The sequence below is a fragment of the Trichosurus vulpecula genome, chromosome 6 (genome assembly GCF_011100635.1).
Source record: "Trichosurus vulpecula isolate mTriVul1 chromosome 6, mTriVul1.pri, whole genome shotgun sequence".
NCBI classification, from domain to species: Eukaryota; Metazoa; Chordata; class Mammalia; order Diprotodontia; family Phalangeridae; genus Trichosurus; species Trichosurus vulpecula.
The window spans coordinates 159,525,672-159,544,131 of NC_050578.1; the positions used below are offsets into that span (position 1 = coordinate 159,525,672).

An 18,460-nucleotide genomic window follows, 5' to 3' on the forward strand; every position below is an offset into this window, starting at 1 on the left:
TCTCAGTGAATTTGAAAGACTTATGTTTTTAAAAAAGTCCTTGCCCTCTTTGTGGTAGCAAAGAACTGAAAAAAAAATGACTACTCATCAAACTGTAGTAAAGGAATGTAATGAGATACAGTCAGTACTGTTGCTTGGCAAATATATATATATATATATATATAGAGAGAGAGAGAGAGAGAGAGAGAGAGAGAGAGAGAGAATTTAAAAATATACAGAAGACTTCTATGCATTGATATAACTCAAAGAAAGCAGAACCAGGGGAAAAATCTTCATAGTGACTATAATGATATCAGAATCCAGATCATACCCAATGTCTAGCTTTGTTTAGCTGGAGAACTAGTGATGAAACATACTTTCCTCCTCCTGGTAAGGGGTGGTGGACTACAGGTACACATTGTTGCATGTGATGCCATTCAAAGCCACATGTTGGTTTACTTTGCTTAACTGTTTTACTCTCTAATAAAAGAGAGTTCTTGGGGGAGAGAGGAGTGTTATTGGTAAATAATATTAATATTAAAAAGCATTATTAATAATAATAAATAATAATTTAAATTTAATAATATAAGCAATAATAACTTAATAATAATAGAAGAGGGTTCTTGGGGGAGAGAGGAGGAGTGTTATTGGTAAATAATATTAATATTAAAAAGCATTATTAATAATAATAAATAATAATTTAAATTTAATAATATAAGCAATAATAACTTGATAATAATAATAGAAGAGCATTCTTGGGGGAGAGAGGAGGAGTGTTATGGGTAAATAACATTAATATTTAAAAGCATTTTTAAATGGATGTGTTATAAGTCCCAGTAATTAACTTCCGATAAAATGATGCTGCCTTGTGCGGTGCTGACTGAGGAGGGCCTAGAGAGATGTGCACCTTCCCAGCCTTGCTCTGCCCTTAGGATTCATCTGTTCCTGGCTCCCTCCTTGGAGACAGCACCCTTCTCAGCATACAAAGCCTCAACCTAAACTATATTGGTTTAATAGCATTTTTTTTCATTCACAGATTAGAGGATGCAATTAATAATAATAACAATAACATTTATATAGCTCTATGTGCTACGTACTATGCTAAGTGCTTTACAATTATCTCATTTTGTCCATCAACCCCACGAGGTAGGTACTATTGTTATCCCCATTTTGTAGAGGAGATAGCTGAGGCAAACAGAGATTAAGTGACTTGCTCAGGGTCACACAGCTAGTAGACGTTCGAAGTTGGATTTGAACTCAGGTCTTCCTGACTCCAAGCCCAGGGCTCTATCCACTGCTCCTCAATTAAATGTTTCGATTTCAAAAGTCCTGCTCCTAGAGTGCATGCTGTGGAAAACTATAGGAGAGCAAAGGACCTTATAAGTTACTCTGCTTAATTATATTCAGGATCTTTGTACAGGTCACAGGGTGTGATTTATATCTGTGCACTATAACTGTGCTATTGAGGATAAGTATATAAGATACAATTTCTGTTCATTTCAGGAGTGATGGTGAAGATCTACCTAACAGGTCTGAATTCTTCTGTCCTTAAGTCTTTTAAAATGCACAGACCCCTGGCAAGGAGAACACTTTCAACCCTTCTATCAGTTTGCTTTGGAGCTTTTTGATGGTGCAGAAAAGGGAGAGATTGTGAGGTCGCTAGAGAAAGAAGTCTGACCAAGCAGAAGAGGGTCAGGATAGAAAAACTCTGATGTACCAAAGGAAAAACTGCCTACGTCTCCATTTGATGTCAGCTGATGTCAATCAGGACTCGAAACAGACTTGTCTTGTGTAATACAACACATGAGAGCTAATTGTCCTATTTCTCTTGATTACATTTTGATCTCTCCCCTGTTAGAGGGTAAGCCCTTGAGAGGTTTAGAGAGCTATACCTGGAAGGGTCCTTAGAGGTAACCTAGTTCAACCTCTTTGTTTTGCAGATGGCAAAACTGGGGCCTTCAAAGTCATACTCAGGTTCTAGCATTTTTCCATTGTACTGGTCTGTTGTTTTTTTGTTTTGTTTTGTTTTTGATAGGAGCAATCACATCTCTTCTTTAACATATACTATAGACATTTTTACATTTTTACATTACTGTTTACCTTCTGAACATACATATGTTTAGAAAACTAAATTCTCTTATTGCCGAAAGTTTGGCCTTCTCATTTCAGATTAACAGTTTTCTTTGAAAAGAGAGTTTAAAGGAATACGTGAACTTTTAAATCACCTTTGAGATGGTTTACCACAAATACTTTTGTCTGGAAGTACATTCTCAAATTATGCTACTCTGTCTGGTTAAAGGTCAACCTTGCTTTCTGTGGCCAGCCCAAAGCTGAGGTTAGTCTGTACAACTAATTGTCCACAAAGAGAATAAAGAAATTTATGGAGAGGTTTATTCAACATACTTCTTCAGTGCCTGCATTACTCAAGGCTCTGTGTTCGCTGCTCTTGAGGATAAGTATATAAGGTACAATTCCTGTTAGTCAATCAACCAGCATTTATTAAGCATATGCTAGACACTGTGCTGGAAGAACCTGTGGTCTAGTGGGGAAGATAAGACATGCTTATGGGAAAGATTACATAGCAATATAAGGTAATGTCTAGTTAAGTCCATGCACTTTTTTGTCTTTTTTTAATTATGTAAAACATTTCCATATTAGTCATTTTGTACAAGAAGACTCAAATAAAAGAAAAAATGAAAGAAAGTAACTGAAAAATAGCATGCTTCAGTTTGTATTCAATCAGTATCAGTTCTTTCTCTGGAGATGGATAGTATACTTCATCATTAGTCCTTTGGATCTTGTTAGTCTTGGATCATTGTATTGCTGGGAATAGCTAAGTCATTCATAGTTCATCGCTGAACAATATTGTTATTACTATGTGCAATGTTCTCCTGATTCTGTTCATTTCACTATGCATCAGTTCATGTAAGTCTTTTCCAGGTTTTTCTGAAATCATCCTGCTTATCATTTCTCATGGCACAATGATATTCCATTACAATCATATACCACAGCCATACTGTTTAGCCATTCCCCAACTGATGTGCATCTTAGCCATCACAAAAAGAGCTGCTATAAACTTTTTTGTACAAATAGGTCTTTTCCCTTTCGGAGGGATCTCTTTGGGATATATACCTAGCAGTGGTATTGCTGGATCAAACAGTATGCACAGTTTTAAAGCCCTTTGGACATAGTTCCAAATTGCTCTCCAGAATTGTTGGATCACCTTCACAACTCCACCAATACTGTGCACTGTCTTGGATGAAATGAATATGGGTTCAGATCCTTCAAGTTACTTGCTACGTGAACTTGGGAAATACATTTATAACCTATTTGAGACTCAATTTTCTCATTTGTAAATGTTTTTTAAAGCTAAGCTTGTGCTTTCATATAGAGAAGGAACTTCTGGTGAGGAAATTGCCTTCAATATGTCAGATCACACCTGGACACCTTTTCTGAAACACAGTTTGAGAGTTGCCCAGGCCCTAAGAAGTTAAATGCCCAGGGTCAGAAGAAGAACTTGTATGTATCAGAGACAGAATTGAACTGAAGCCTTCTTTAAAATTTTTAAAAATTTTATTTTTATTCTGAATTTAATGAACATCAAAAGGGAGAAAACATTTTCATATGAGAAGTGGAATGAAAAGGAATCTGTAACACCATGAATCTAGTACATACAGCTTGCTTTTTTCTTAAATGTATATGATAAATTCAAAATGTTACTTTCAAAGCTGTTTTGCTAGTCTATATTTCCCATCAAATTTCCTTCTGTTTCCTTCTGTACATTTTAAAAATGCTTCAGTGACATGTTTTTGTTTTTTGGGGGGCGATAATGTCTTTAGTTCCTGAACTCCCCTTTAAGACCCCTAGTCCACAAACATGCCTGAAGACCCTGAGAGGTAAAGTGAGTAAGGTCGAAATAAAAAAACATGCGTGAAACTTTGAAGCCCTATACAAATGTTGGTCATCATTGTGTCAACACTTTCATTTTATGGAGGAAGAGTATAGAAGTAACTGCTGATTGAGTAATTGACTTGTCACACTCACTGTTCTAGGTTCACTGCATGTGAATTGTGAAGCCCTCTGGCTCTCCCTGAATTCCCTTCTGAGAGACACAGCCCCAACCTACTGCTGGCCATTCTTGATTTCAGCAAGTGTTAGGTGCTAGGTGCGTTCTAGCTGCTGGGAATACAGAGACAAGACTCACCTTTTGCTGGGGTAAACCACATATGCACACTGAAGTAAATACAAAATATATACAAAGTGATTTGGGGAGATGGACATGAACAGGTGGGGGGAATCAGCAAAGGCCTCATGAATAGAGTAAGAGGTGGATGAGAGAAGATTAAGAGGCAATGTTTGAGATGACTTTAGAAGGAAGATGCTTGAGATGAATTTAGAAGGAAGATGAGGATCCTGAGAGGCAAAAACAAGAAGGAAGTGTATTAACACTGTGGATTTTACGCAGTAGGTTTGCACTGGACATTTGATAGAAAATTTTCCTTTGCAGATTGCCTAGAAAAAAATTGGAACGCCCCAAATGACTTTTCACCTGGTAAGGAGGAGAGAATTTGTGGAGATAGGTTATCATCTCCACAGTGAGGCACAGCCTTGTGGTCTCTACAGTTTATATCTCTGAGATAAGAATAGGGATTTGAATGCTTTTCTGAGATCAAGGGGAGGGGGAGGTTGTATCTTCTTTGGGAAGCCAATCCAATCCAGATATCACCAATAGCCTGGAGAAAAATGTCAGCACCAAAGGATGGAAGGCATATTTAGGGTGATAAGGAAAGTGGGTGATGGGTCCAGGAGGAGGGCTAGAATTTCGTCTTTCCATCCCAAGAAAAAAAATGCACATTCTGCCAGGTATCAGGAGCCATTACGAAGAGCTGGCTAGTTATACATGAGAAACACCACCCAGGTCATCTCCCCTGACTGAAAAGTCTAAGTGAGACATCCTGTCATAGTTTCCGTGCCATGTCTATACTATGTCTTCCAACTTCAAGTCAAGTGGTATGTGTATGTGTGTGTGCGTGTGTCTGCTCACACAAGCGTCATGGTCTGTTTTTGCATAAAATCAGCACCGGTGTGATAAACTGCCCACACCCCTTCACACATCTGAGGGAAATTTCTCACAGGATGGACCTTTGTGCTAATTGCTCAGAACGAAGGTGATCTTTTTCTCTTTGGTCTACAAAAGGCTTCTGACATCCAGCCAACCCTTCCACCTTCCTTCTTGCCTCTATCCAACCCCTTCTTTACTGGCAGTCTCTTAGAGATGTCCTCTGAAGTTTCCATTACCACCAAGAGTCAATTGATCAATAGGTATTTTATTAAAGGCCTGCCATTTGCTAGGCTTGGGGACATGAACATAAAAGTGAGATTGGCCCTTCTCTTAGGGAATATTACATTCTAGTGCTCTCTTCTGACCCCTTCTTTTCTGGTGAGAGTTTAAAGACAGCCTATTCCCATTAGCCATCTTTGTCTCCTACTCTACTACCAGCTCCAACCACATCTCCTTTCCATTGCTTACCCATCCTAAAATTCCTGGCCAAGACTCTGATTGTGGTCAGCAGTGAAATATAGTCTTTAGGATTGTTCCCTCTCCAGCCCCAAGCACATGTCCCACACCCATTCCTGTATAATTATTTTGTAAGCCTAAGCAAATTATCTTTCTGAACTCTCCCCGTGTCTCTGCTCCAATCCCTATGCAACTTTCAAATTATGTCCTGTTTCTTGAATCCTGCACATTTGAGGGTATTAGGACATTATGAGAGGCAGCTTGGGCACAAATAAGTGGTACTATGGATAGAGTGATGACCTGGAGTCAGGAAGACTCATCTTGCTGAGTTCACTTACTAGCAGTGTGACCCTGGGCAAGTCACTTAATCCTGTTTGCCTCAGTTTCTTCACCTGTAAAATGAGCTAGAGAAGGAAATGGCTAGCCACTCTAGTATCTTTGCCAAGAAAACCTCAAATGGGGTCATGGAGTAGAACATGACTGAAAAAGACTGAACAACAAAACAAAGAGGTAGGTTAGTATAGCTGTGGCTTTAGAGTCAGGAAGACCTATCCAGTATACATACTGGTCATGTGACTCTGGGCAAGTTATTTCATTGCTCAAAGCTTCGGGCAACTCTCTAAAACAATAACCTTCAGGCCAGTTGCTATCTGGCACATAGGAAGCACTTAATAAATATTTATTGGTTAATTGCGAGAGAAATGGCTACTTCCCTACCTTGAACAAGAACAGCAATTAAAAATAGCTCCTTCCCAATCTGTTTCTCCATCTGGTTCCCAATCATTTCATCTTATGTGCCTTCATGTCCTCTCTGTTTGCGTCAAACTACCCTGCTAGCTATTCTCTGTAGACAATAGACGATCTCTTTCCATTCCTTATGTCTAGAATGCACTCCCAACTCCCCTCTGCCTCTTGAAATCCCTGGCTTCCTTCAACACCCAACCTCTGATGACTCATTAATTTATCACCCTCTCTCCACCTCCTCAAGTTAACATTCTCTCCCTCTTGAAATGTATATACTTTTCATTTACTTCCTTGGAACAAAGAGGACCTGAGTTCCAATCCTGCTTTAGCTGTGTGACCCTGTAAAAGTCACCTAACCTCTTTTAGCTTCAGTTTCCCATCTGTAAAGTGGGGATAATAATAGCATCTGTTGTACAGTCTTTGACTATATGGATCACAACAAAATGTTTCAAGTCCTCAAAGAGATGGGAGAATCAGATCATCCTTCTTGTCTCCTGAGGAACCAGTGTGCCGGCCAAGAAGCAACAGTTAGAACCAAACATGGAACAACTGATTAGTACAATGAGGCTGTATATTATCATCTTATTTATTTAACTTAAATGCAGAGTACACGATATGAAATGCCAAGGTGGATGAATCAAAAGCCAGAATTAAAGCTGCCAGGAGAAAGAGAGCATCAGCAATCTCAGATATGCAGACTATACCACTCTGATGGCAGAAAGTAAAGAATTAAGAAGGCTCTTGATGAAGGTGAAAAAGGAGAGTATAAAAGCTGGCTTGAAGCTTAACATAAAAAAAACTAAGATCTTGGCAACTGGTTCTATCACTTCCTGGCAAATAGAGGGAGAAAAATGAAAGCAGTGTCAGATTTTATATTCTCGGGCTCAAAACTCACTGCAGACCGTAACTACGGTCATGAAAATAAAAGAGGCTTGCTCCTTGGAAGGAAAACTGTGGCAAATCTGAACAGCAGACTAAAAAGCAGAGACATAACCTTGCTGACAAAGGTCTGTATAGTCAGAGTTTTGTTTTTCCCAGTAGCAATATATGGTTGTGAGAGCTGGACCATGAGGAAAGCTGAGCACCAAAGAATCGACACTTTCGAATTGTGGTGTTGGAGAAGACTTTTGAGAGTCCCTTGGACAGCAAGGACAGCAAATCAGTCAATACTTAAAGATATTAATTCAGGATATTGACCGGAAGGTCAGATACTGAAGCTGAAGCTTAAATACTTTGGCCACATAATGAGAAACTAAGACTCATTGGAAAAGACCCTTCTGTTGGGAAAGAATGAAGGCAAAAGGAAAGGGGGTGAGATGGACAGACAAGAGTTGTGGAAACAGCAACATGAGCTTGGACAGACTTTGGGAGACAATGGACGATAGAAGGGACTGGAGTGCTATGGCCCACGGGGTCACAAAGAGTTGGACACCATTCAAGCACTGAACAACACCTTACAGGAGGATCCAATGACATATGTAAAGTGCATGGCAAATCCTAAAGTGTTACATAAATACTAGCCATTATTATTTATTACTTAGTTGGCTATCTATCTCCTCTTCTTCTCTATCCTAGACTTGCAATCTCCTTAAGGACAGAGATCATTTCATTTTTATCTTTATACACTTGAGATCCTAGCACAATGCCCCCACATAGTAGGAGCTTCTAAGTATGTATTGAATTGATGTCCCTGCCTCAGTTTCTCTTCAATGTCCATACCAGCTAAAGAGGCTTTGCTACCTAAGGCCTGCTTGTGAGTCCTCTGAATTTATTTTTTTTTAACCTGAACCTGTGATTTCATGGATAGTGGCACTTACTTTGGAACTTAAAGCCTTAGCAAGTTACCTGAGATCTTTAAATATTCTCTGATAAATCTTTACTCAAATGATATTCATAGGTATTAGTCAAGAATTAGTGTGATAATAATAGCTAGCTAACATTTACATAGTGCTTACTATGTGCCAGGAATTGTGCTAAATGCTTTACAATTATTATCTCATTTGCCCCACACAAATAATCCTGGGAGGTAGATGGTGCTATTATCTTCATCTTACAGGTGAGGAAATTGAGGCTCGACAGAGGTTAAGTGACTTGCCATGGGTCATATGGCTAGTAAGTGTCTAAGGTCAGATTTGAACTCAGGTCAAAGGTTGAAATTGGATCAGTGCATAGAGTTGCTGAGCGTGGAGTCAGGAAGACTCACCTTTCTGAGTAAGCTAGTAAAATGACTGAGGTGGGATTTGAATCCAAGTCTTTCTAACTCCAATTCTAGGGCCCTAGAGGCTGCCATGTTGCTTCTGTTAGAATATTGGAACTGGTTAATTAGATAAAACAGAGTGCAATGGGAATTCATTATTAACAAGTTAAAGGAAATATAGAAACCAAACCGAGGGGGTGAGGCCCTTGAGAAGGGAAACCACATTAACCAGGGTGAAGTACAACCTAATTTTCCTAGCTTAGCTCTAGTTTCCTAGAGCAGTTGCTTGCCCTACTTACCACAAATGACAAAGTGTATAAGCCTTGTGATTTGTTGTACATATATCATTCAAAGGTACACTTCTTAGACACAATTATTGTCATTCCCCTAAGGAGTTCTCCCTCTATCGAAATAAGTTTTATCCATTCAATATGAGGTTGTTGGTTTTTGTTTGTTTGTTTTTTAACAGCTGAAAATGTTCTGCCTTTCAGATAATACCATCCAGTCAATTTTCTGTTGCTGTTGCTCGGTTCAGAAGAGGTAAATCAACTTTAAGATGCAGCTTCTCACAAACTTTTTCAGCTTCACAAACTGCTATTATTCATTAATTAATATTTTCTGATCACCCAAATAATACAAGATAATCTACTAGCCCCTGTTTCTCCTTTCCCTTTTCATTGTTTGTTTTTTGGAGGGAGGAAGGCAGGGTAATTGGGGTTAAGCAACTTGCCCAAGATTACACAGCTAGCGTGTCAAGTGTTTGAGGTCAGATTTGAACTCAGGTCCTCCTGACTCCAGGGGCGGTGCTTTACTCACTGTGCCACCTAGCTGCCCCTCTCTCCCCCTTTTAAAAAGACCATTTCTTTTTTATATAATATCCACATATAAAATTTATTGGAAATACTTCCTGCTTTTCTACTAATCTTATACATATGTAGTATATTTATACAGATATCCTTGATTGGACATTGATTTGAGATGTTTTTATTCATCAGCACCAGACAAGTGAGGACACAAATGAACCTGAAAAATGACGAAAACTCAAGTGAAGAATACAGCTGGTGTCCAAAGCAGCTGTCTTATGCATCTACTCATAAGAACAGAGTGAGTATGTAACCATTCATTCTGGGGAGAATATCAGTAAAAGGATTTGTTTTTCAAAATTCCCTTCTAAAATAAAGGAGACAAAAAGGAAACTTGTTTGAAATAATCCACTGTGCTTTTACTCAGAATTTAGAATTTAAAAATTGGGATTTTGAAGGGAGCAAGGATAACCTCATATCTCCTAAGAATTTTTTTGCTCAATATCAGATTTTGTTTCAATAGTGAGAAAAATGTGTCACCCAGAAATGTGGTGAACCTAAATACAAGTATATGAAAGATGAAAGTTGATAGCTGGTTTTCATTTCCCAGGAGGTGAAAACAGAGAAAATCCCCATAATTCTTTTTTTGGGAGACTTTTGACTTAAAATAGCCAGTGTGATATTGCCAGAGGATTCATGATCTTTTCATCAACACTCACCATTTACAAATAATATGTGGTATGGAAGGGGATAGGGACAGGGGGAGGTGCTGGCCATGTGATGACACTGGTAGAGATCTCCTGGCTAAGGAAGCTCCTTCTATCAAATATTTTAGCCATGTCTCCTATATGGCTTCTGCTCATGGTCATCTGGATGATAGATCTAGAGAAGCATGCAGACCTTAGAGGTCAAACTTATAAAGAAGGATATGTAATAATAACCATCACTAAAGTTATAGCATGGCAGCCTGGTATAAGAGCTGGAATGCTGGGCTTGGATTCAGGAAGACCTGAGATCAAATCTTACCTGTAGATGCTTCTCTCAATGTGATTCTTGGCAAGTCACTTCTATATGTCTCCAGGTTCCCTACTAAATCATTGGGGGTGGTGAATGTTGCATGTACGATTGGTGGAAGGAGTCCCTATAAAATCAGAGATCCAATGATAAAATATACACAAATATCATTCCTTTGGTTTTATTTCTACAGTCCAACAGGGCATGTGTTCAGCCATCCAAAAGAAAACCACTGCCACCCCTCCCACAAGGGGAAGATCATGGAGAGAAGATCCGAGTTGTGGCTCTCTATGACTTCCTTCCCAGGGAATCCTGTAATTTAGCATTAAAGAGGACAGAAGAGTACCTGATACTAGAGAAATACAATCCTCATTGGTGGAAGGCCAGAGACCAAACAGGGTAAGAAAAGCAGCTCGTTTCAAGCCTATCTCTTCTTCTAAGAAACGATGATACAGATGCTGTTTATTGATTCAGTCTCTTGTGTATTTCTTCCCTTTGATTGTCAGGGAAGCCTCCAGTCTATGAAGACTAGTGTTACACAGCACCTAAAAACAGATAGCCTTTCCTAGTGTATCTTTTAGCCCCAAACTAGATCAATCGCCTTCTGGGAAATTTATAGAATACCTATACCTATCGTCTCCCTCATCTGAAACTCTCTGGATGAGGATGTGTTTGACCAATGAGGTTCCACCATGTTCTGCCTGTGGATGTACTCGGGAGAAGATTTCAGGGCATCTAGCCTGAAACATTTTGAAGAGTGTCCCAAGTCTGAAGGAGGCAAATGAGTTAGCTCTGATTAAGAGTAGGCCTTCTAAGCTCTCACTCCTCATATAGAATAGCCCCAGGAGTCTTACTTGTCAAATTTCATCTATGTGTTGCACAGTGACACTATCAGAAAGATGTATGTTAAGTAAAATTTTTCCTTGGGTCTTCAGCCTTCATATCATAGGATGCTTATAGTATAGCCTTAATAAATGCTTGTTAATTGATTGCCATTGGTTTTTTAATAGAATTTCAACTTGGAAGGGAACCTGGAGATCATCTAGTTGATTCTGGTCCTTTTACAGATGGTGAAACTGAGGCTCAGGGGGATTTAGTGATTTGCCCAAGGTCACACAGATATTAAGTAACAGAGAAAGAATTCCATTCCAGGTTTTCGGACTTGTTAGTATTTCCATATCATCTTGTTATAGATCCTAGAAGAACTGAGAGCAACTAATTGGCTCAGTGATACTTTGAGTCAGGAAGTCCTGAGTTCAGATTCTACCTCAGACACTTAATAACTGTATGACTCTGGACAAGTCACTTTGTTTCCTTATCTGTAACATGGGGACAACAATCTTACCTGTCACAGAGTTGTTGTGAGGATTAAATGAGACAAAACTTTGTAATAATAACGTTGCTTTGCTACAACAACACCGCTAGTAACATTTATGTACCTCTCTAAGTTTTACGAAATGCTTTACAATTATTGTCTCATGTTATCCTTATAGCAACCCTGGGAGGTAGGTTCTATTATTATTTCAATTTTACAAATGAGGAAACTGAGGCAAACAGAGGTTAAGTGCTTTGCTCAGAGTCACAAAGTTAGTAAAGTGTCTGAGGCAAAATCTGAACTCAGGTCTTCCAAGTCTATCACTGTGCCACCTAGGTGCCTCAAATCTTAAAGCGATATGTATGTATGTATGCATTTGTATGGATTATATATGTATATATATGTATGGATTATTATTGCTTTTAAGAATGTGGGGTTATCTCTATACCCATAACAAGGTGAAGAGCATAACTGTCTAATGCCTGTATAAATGAGAAGTAGCATGGAGGGAGTGGAAATGGACTGATTTGGAATCAAAGAGTCTGGGTTCAGATCCCAACTCAGGTACTTACTACCTGTGTGGCCTGAGACAAGATATTTTATCTCTGAGGGGCTCAGTTTTCTTATCTGTAAAGAGAAAGAATTGGACTAGATAATCTCTCAGGTCTCTTCTAATTCTAAATTAGGTGATTATTTTGTTAATGTAATAATTTTGTTAATTACTATAAATGCACATTCACACGAACATTACCTTTTGTTGTTTTTGTTTTAGGAAAGAAGGATTAATTCCTAGTAACTATGTGACAGAATACAAGCCAACCAACTTAGAAATATATGAGTAAGTGTTCTCTTAAAATGCCATTTGAATCCATTCATAAAACTGGAATAAAGTTCAGTAGTTATAAGTAGAAGAATTATTTAGGGCTTTTGTTTTTGAGGAAGGAAGTAACACCCTGAACAATTTTAGTAATCAAGAGAATTCCTTATCAGAGATCTTTCTCAGAGTTGAATTAGAAATATGATTTTCAGAGTTGTTTTTTTTAATATGGGCTTTTAGTGGTGAGCATTTTTGCTGTCAAAGAGATAGGGTTTTAAAAAAAAAATCCTCATCTTAATTTGCCATTTGCCCTAACATTGAAATTCACCATAAAAATGGAACCTAAGGCTTTGCAAATTTCAAATGCCAATTATTATTATCCTCTTTTCAACTAATGAAATAAGGAATAGGATAAAGAAAACCATAGCCAAAGTACTTTTAAAAATAGAATGTGGAACATTTCAGTTAATGGTAGATTGGACAAAGTTTAATTCCCAGTAGAGAGTGTATTTTTTTAGGTAAAGCCAAACCAAGTCTTTTTTCTGTAGCATGAAAGAATTAAGCAAATTCATAAATCAGAGTCCTTATTATTTACCTGTTTTCATGAACTCATACCATTTTAGAGCTTCAAGGAGCCTTAGAGGTCTGGTCCAGAAATTCTTGACATTTTTTTGTGCTATGTACCCCTTTGGCAGCCCTATGAACCCCTTCTCAAAATGATGCTATTAAATGCATAAAATAAAATATATAGGATTACACAGGAAACCAATTACAGTGACATACAGGTGTCAAAGCATTTTTAAAAACCAAGTTCACAGACCCCATGTTAAGAATCCCTGATTCTAGTCTAAGCTCATTTTGCCACGAGGCATACATGTAGAACTTTGGTAGGTAGGAAGGACTTAGGAGTCTTTAATGTAACTGTTAAATACCATATGAATGTGTGAGAGGCTATGTGGCATCATGGATAGAGTTCTCAGATTTAACATGATTGGTCACAATAATGTTCAGGAAAATAGCAGAAAAATATGGTGAAGAACATTTTCTGATTCTTGTCTGAGAAGTTAATGGAATGCAGGAGTAGAATGAAGAACAGATTTTCTGACACGGCTAAATGAATTGATTTGTTTGACTTAACTGTACTTCTTTGTTATAAGCTCTTTGGAAACATTAGGAAGTGGAAATTCCCAATTGGAAAGTGATAGGAGGGGGAGAGAGAGAGAGAGAGAGAGAGAGAGAGAGAGAGAGAGAGAGAGAGAGAGAGAGAGAGATAGAGAGAGAGAGAGAGAGAGAGAGAATCTATAAAACATTTACACAGAAAAGATCTGTGTTTAATTCCGCCTCAGACATTTACTACCTGTGTGACCCTGGGCAAATCGCTGAACCTTTCTGACTCTCAATTTCCTCATCTGTAAAAGGAAGGCCATGATAGTACTATCTCATAGGGTTGTGGTGAGCATCAAATAAAATAATTAGGTTGCTACGTGGCACAGTGGACAGAGTACTGGATCTGGAGTGAGGAATTGTTGTCATTCGGTTGTGTCTGACTCTTTGTTGACTCCATGTACCATGGTGTGCCAAGCCTGGCCATGAGGTTTTCTTGACAAAGATACTGGAATGATGTGCTGTTTCCTTTTCCAGTGGATTAAGACAAACAGAACTTAGGTGACTTGCCCAGGGTCACATAGCTAGTCAGTGTCTGAGGTCACATTTGAACTCAGCTCTTCCTGACTCTAGGTGCAAATTTCTATCCACTGAGCCATCTGGCTGCTAGAGTTAGGAATACCTGAATTCAAATCTGGCTTCAGACACTTACTAGCTATGTGACGCTGGGAAATCAATCAATCAATCAATCAATCAATAGACATTTATTAGACACTTACTATGTGCCAGGCATTGTGCTAATTACTTTGCTTCTATTTGCCTCAGTTTCCTCCTCTGTAAAATAGGGACAATAATAGCCACCAATAATAGGATTGGCGTTGTGAGGATTGAATGAGATGATATTTGTAAAGTACTTTGCAAACTTCAAAGTGCCAATAAATATCTGAATTATTGTTGTTCCCTGCTCTAGAATTGAGCTGAGTGTAGACTTTGGCATAGGTCATTAGCTGTTAGAATACATGCATATTATATGATCCTAACTAACTTAGCCCACTAACTTTAAATTTCATTGACAGGGAGTAGTCAATAAAATAGTCATTCCGTTTTCCACGAGCATCGCTCTGATTTCTTTAAAAACAAATTCTCCTTTTCTTCAGAGATACTAATAATTGGAGTCTGTCCAGCACAGATGGCACCATACTTCAGTTCTTGAAAAAATCCATTATTTCCTCAGTGTAATTATTCCCACCTCTGATGAGAATCGCAGCTCCCACACCTCCAGCAGTAGATGTTTGCACACATTGCTGCCGCTGACCTCTTGTGGATGAGCCTCCCAGCATTTAGCTAGCAGGACTCTCAGACCATGTACAGTGAACTATCCCCAGCTCCATACTTGGAGCCTTTCCAGTTCAGGAGGACTTGCTAGAGCTTGTGCTCTCCTGTCATCTTTCGGAGCCCTGGGCTACCTCCCTGCCTCAGTGAGTCCTCAGAGGAGTACTTTAGTAGAGGCGTAGTACCATAGAATTGCTAAAATTATGTTGAAACTTAAGCATCAAAGTTATTTCAATCATCGTACTAAAAATGGGACTCCGTATACTCAAGATACAGAACTTACCAGTATGTGAGGAAGAGTGTTCTTGAGAGAAGGGATTGCATTGATGCTGTTTTTAATCACCCCCATTACAGAGCATACATAGTACATTGCACGTAGGGAGAGGAAGAGGAACTGTACCTGTCATTTAATTGATATAGGGTTACTCCCAGATGAAGAGACTTTCTACCAATGAAAGTCAGCACCTGCTGTACAACATTATGTCAAAGAGGTACTTAATAAATGCAAAGAGAATAGTATTTTTTTAAGTGAAAAAAAGATTGATTGATGCCAAAATGTGAAGGCTCTTGAGTGGGAGGCTAGGAAATTTGTATTATTTTTTTGAGTAGGTAATGGGTAGCCACTGAAGGTTTTACGCAGGGAGTGATATTGTCTGACATGGTCATAAGGAAAATTGTTTGCTTTTTTTTGACCGCTTGTTTGTTCTTTGTGCTCATCATGATTCTCATGCCTTACAATGTTTTCCTAAGAGTGCAGTCACAAAAAGGCACAATTTATTTAGACTTTCTTTTGAAGACTAAGGTTGTTTTTCAAATTTTGCTATATTGAGTCTTAGGGTAAGTTTAGAAGGTGTGGTATGTCAGAGAGCTTAACAGAGAGCATATAAAGGAGCTCTTGGGGGGAAAAGGGAAAATTGGAATTTTTCACTTTAGCTTAGACTAAACATAAGAGAGTATTTGCCTAAGATTACAGCTTCTCATACTCTATCATATCATTTAAATTTTTAAACAAATCCCCTGTGTCTCAGAAAGTCGAGTTGTAAGGTATGTACTTGTTTTACATTTGGCTGTCCTGTGTTTATAATAAAGCTAATCTAAGCATAAAACAGAATGAATGAATGAACTTCTGAATAAGGACACTATTTTAAATGCCTAAAGTCATGAAAGGCAGCCCTTTAAACTAAAGGGAAAAGTGGGGTTTTTTCTAATAAAGCACGCATGACATTAGAATGGTAACTTATATTTCATAAAATTATAGGTGGTACCATAAAAATGTCACCAGGAATCAGGCAGAAGATCTATTGAGACAAGAGGTAAGTCAACATATTTGTGAGTGAATTTGTGGATAGCAAAAAAAAATTCCATGAATCCATTGTAAACAATTTTGCTCATCAGAAAGATCCATTTGTCTCTTCTTTCTTTGTTTCTCTCAGTCCAGCCTAACTTAACTTTACACTAATATTTATGAAAAGTGGTGAGCAAATATTTTTATATCAAATAATGACTTGCATCATGATTAGAGTTGTATTCCCATAGAAATAATTTTCAACACACTTCCCTTCCTTCCTTCCTTCCTTTTCTCTCTCTGTTTCTTCTTTCCTTCCCTCCTTCCTTTTCTCTCTTTCTGTTTCTTCTTCCCTTCCTTCCTTTCTTCCTTCATTAGATTGCAAATTCCTTCAGAACAGGGTCTATGCCATATTGATCTTTGTATTTCTGTCACCTATCATAGTGCCTTAAACAGAACAAGTGTTAAATACATTTTTGAAAATAATAGAAAAGAATTCAATTAAACACTCATGTCAAGGAGCATTCTCAGTTTTAAAACACATCAGTTCTATAGACTTAATTCTTCCACACACAAAACTTGGCCAGATGGACAATGAAACCACATGATCTTTGCCCTGACCCATCAAAAGTCTATGTATTAAAATTAAGGCTGTTGTTATTTCTTGTGTTTTGGGAAGTGTTTACTGATTTTATAGGATTAATGTCTAATAATTTGCTTTGGCCTTGAAGAACCAGTGGGAAGGAGTGACATCAGTTCATTAATTTATCAAATGCTCACTGCATAATGCCAGTGGTGTTATTCTTAGCAGGACAATGGTAGGGGTTTCATGTTGTTTATTAACTGTGATTTAAAATACAGCAGCCATAGATGCTAACTGAAGTCTTAATGAAAAGCACTAACTCCTAATTATATAAAAATCTTGTTTAAATTAAATAACTTTGACTAACTATGTTACATTTGAAAATTAAAATAAGCTGAGGCACAAAGTTCTAAACATGTTCAATTTATGGATAAGGCTAATAATCATCAATAAAAGGGATCTCTCAACTCCTCTGTCAGCCAAAAAGACCACAAGGTAGGGCTTACTAGCCTTCATATAGTTTGGGGAAATACAAGAGAACAAAAAATAGGCAGCATTGCAGACAGAAAACAGTATGACGGCTATAAAGTCTGAAGTATCATAGGCTGGAAAAAATATGATTGGCTGGACATTTCAGGCTAACAACAACCCCTCCTTCCATCCTGTTGTCAGGAAAAGTTGATTTATAGAGTCTATCTGCTTATTAGTTGAGCAAAGGTAACAGACTTCTTGGTGCCCACCTACATTCTGTAAGACTTATTTAGTAAGATAACAGGTCTCCCTTAATTGTAAATGGGTATGCAAAGCTGTATACAGACAATGTATTTCTTTTAGTTAAGGTGATTTGTAGGATGACTGAAGTTTAAACTAACTCAGAGATGGAAAACAGCTTCTGGCCTCATAACCTTCTGAACTTAACTCGGAGACAAAGAACATGGCTTAAGCATCTACAAAATAGACTCAGTGACAGAATGGAATGAAATATACAGAATCAATATCTGACTTTCTCAGCCAGCAGAGAAGCGAAGATAGCAGTCCCACAGGATACCTGAGATAGCCTTTAAGTTGAATCCAATGATCATTGCTTAAGTGTACAAAAAATGATACCATGTTCAACAAATATGGCCAAAGCAAGGTTGACCTTTATAGCTGCCAAGGGAAAAACAGGTAGACAGAAATACTGAACTACCTTGTAACAAGCAAATATCCTGTGGGTGAAACATAAGTTATTTGCATAGCTCTTGCTTCATTATCATCCATGAAAGTTATGCAAATGGAAAATTCTATTATTAAAGTTTCCATTAAGGAAACTAGAGCAGAGAATTATCATGCAATGGATCCCTAAGGTCCTTCTAACTCAAATTTTATGAAATTATAGCTAAAAACATCTGATTCTTGGCTCTTGTTTTATCTACTCAGCTAATGAGTTTCAAACCTTCACCCTGTAAGACTTGAAGACAACTCTCCACCCACACCTCCCGAGCCATCAGTGGAAGGAAACTGTTTAAAAGTCTTAACCTTAAACAGGAAGTTCACACAGATTCTGCCTTACTGTGATTATATTCATAAGAAAACATTTTAAGGCTACAATGATTGCTAAGAGCAGAAAGAACAGCAGGGCCGGCCATAGACAAAGGACATTAAAAAGGAGGAACTCTCAAAATAATTCCTATAGTACTGAGATGAAGATACCTAGGAAATGGAAGCTAAGAATAGCTTCTCTCAACAATCCATTAGCCATCACATGCTAATAACTTGAAGGGATCCCT

At 38.1% G+C, this 18,460-nt stretch overlaps 1 protein-coding gene across 1 annotated transcript in view; it reads left to right on the top strand.

Annotated features, from left to right (window-relative positions):
- Nucleotides 1-8,913: 8,913 nt before the first annotated feature.
- Nucleotides 8,914-18,460, top strand: part of TXK (TXK tyrosine kinase) — a 39,868-nt gene continuing 30,321 nt past the window's right edge. The window contains exons 1-5 of the mRNA XM_036763941.1: nucleotides 8,914-8,978; nucleotides 9,440-9,542; nucleotides 10,449-10,654; nucleotides 12,343-12,408; nucleotides 16,082-16,136. Coding sequence (XP_036619836.1) covers nucleotides 8,914-8,978; nucleotides 9,440-9,542; nucleotides 10,449-10,654; nucleotides 12,343-12,408; nucleotides 16,082-16,136 — 495 coding nt within the window. The remainder of the gene's footprint in view (nucleotides 8,979-9,439; nucleotides 9,543-10,448; nucleotides 10,655-12,342; nucleotides 12,409-16,081; nucleotides 16,137-18,460) is intronic.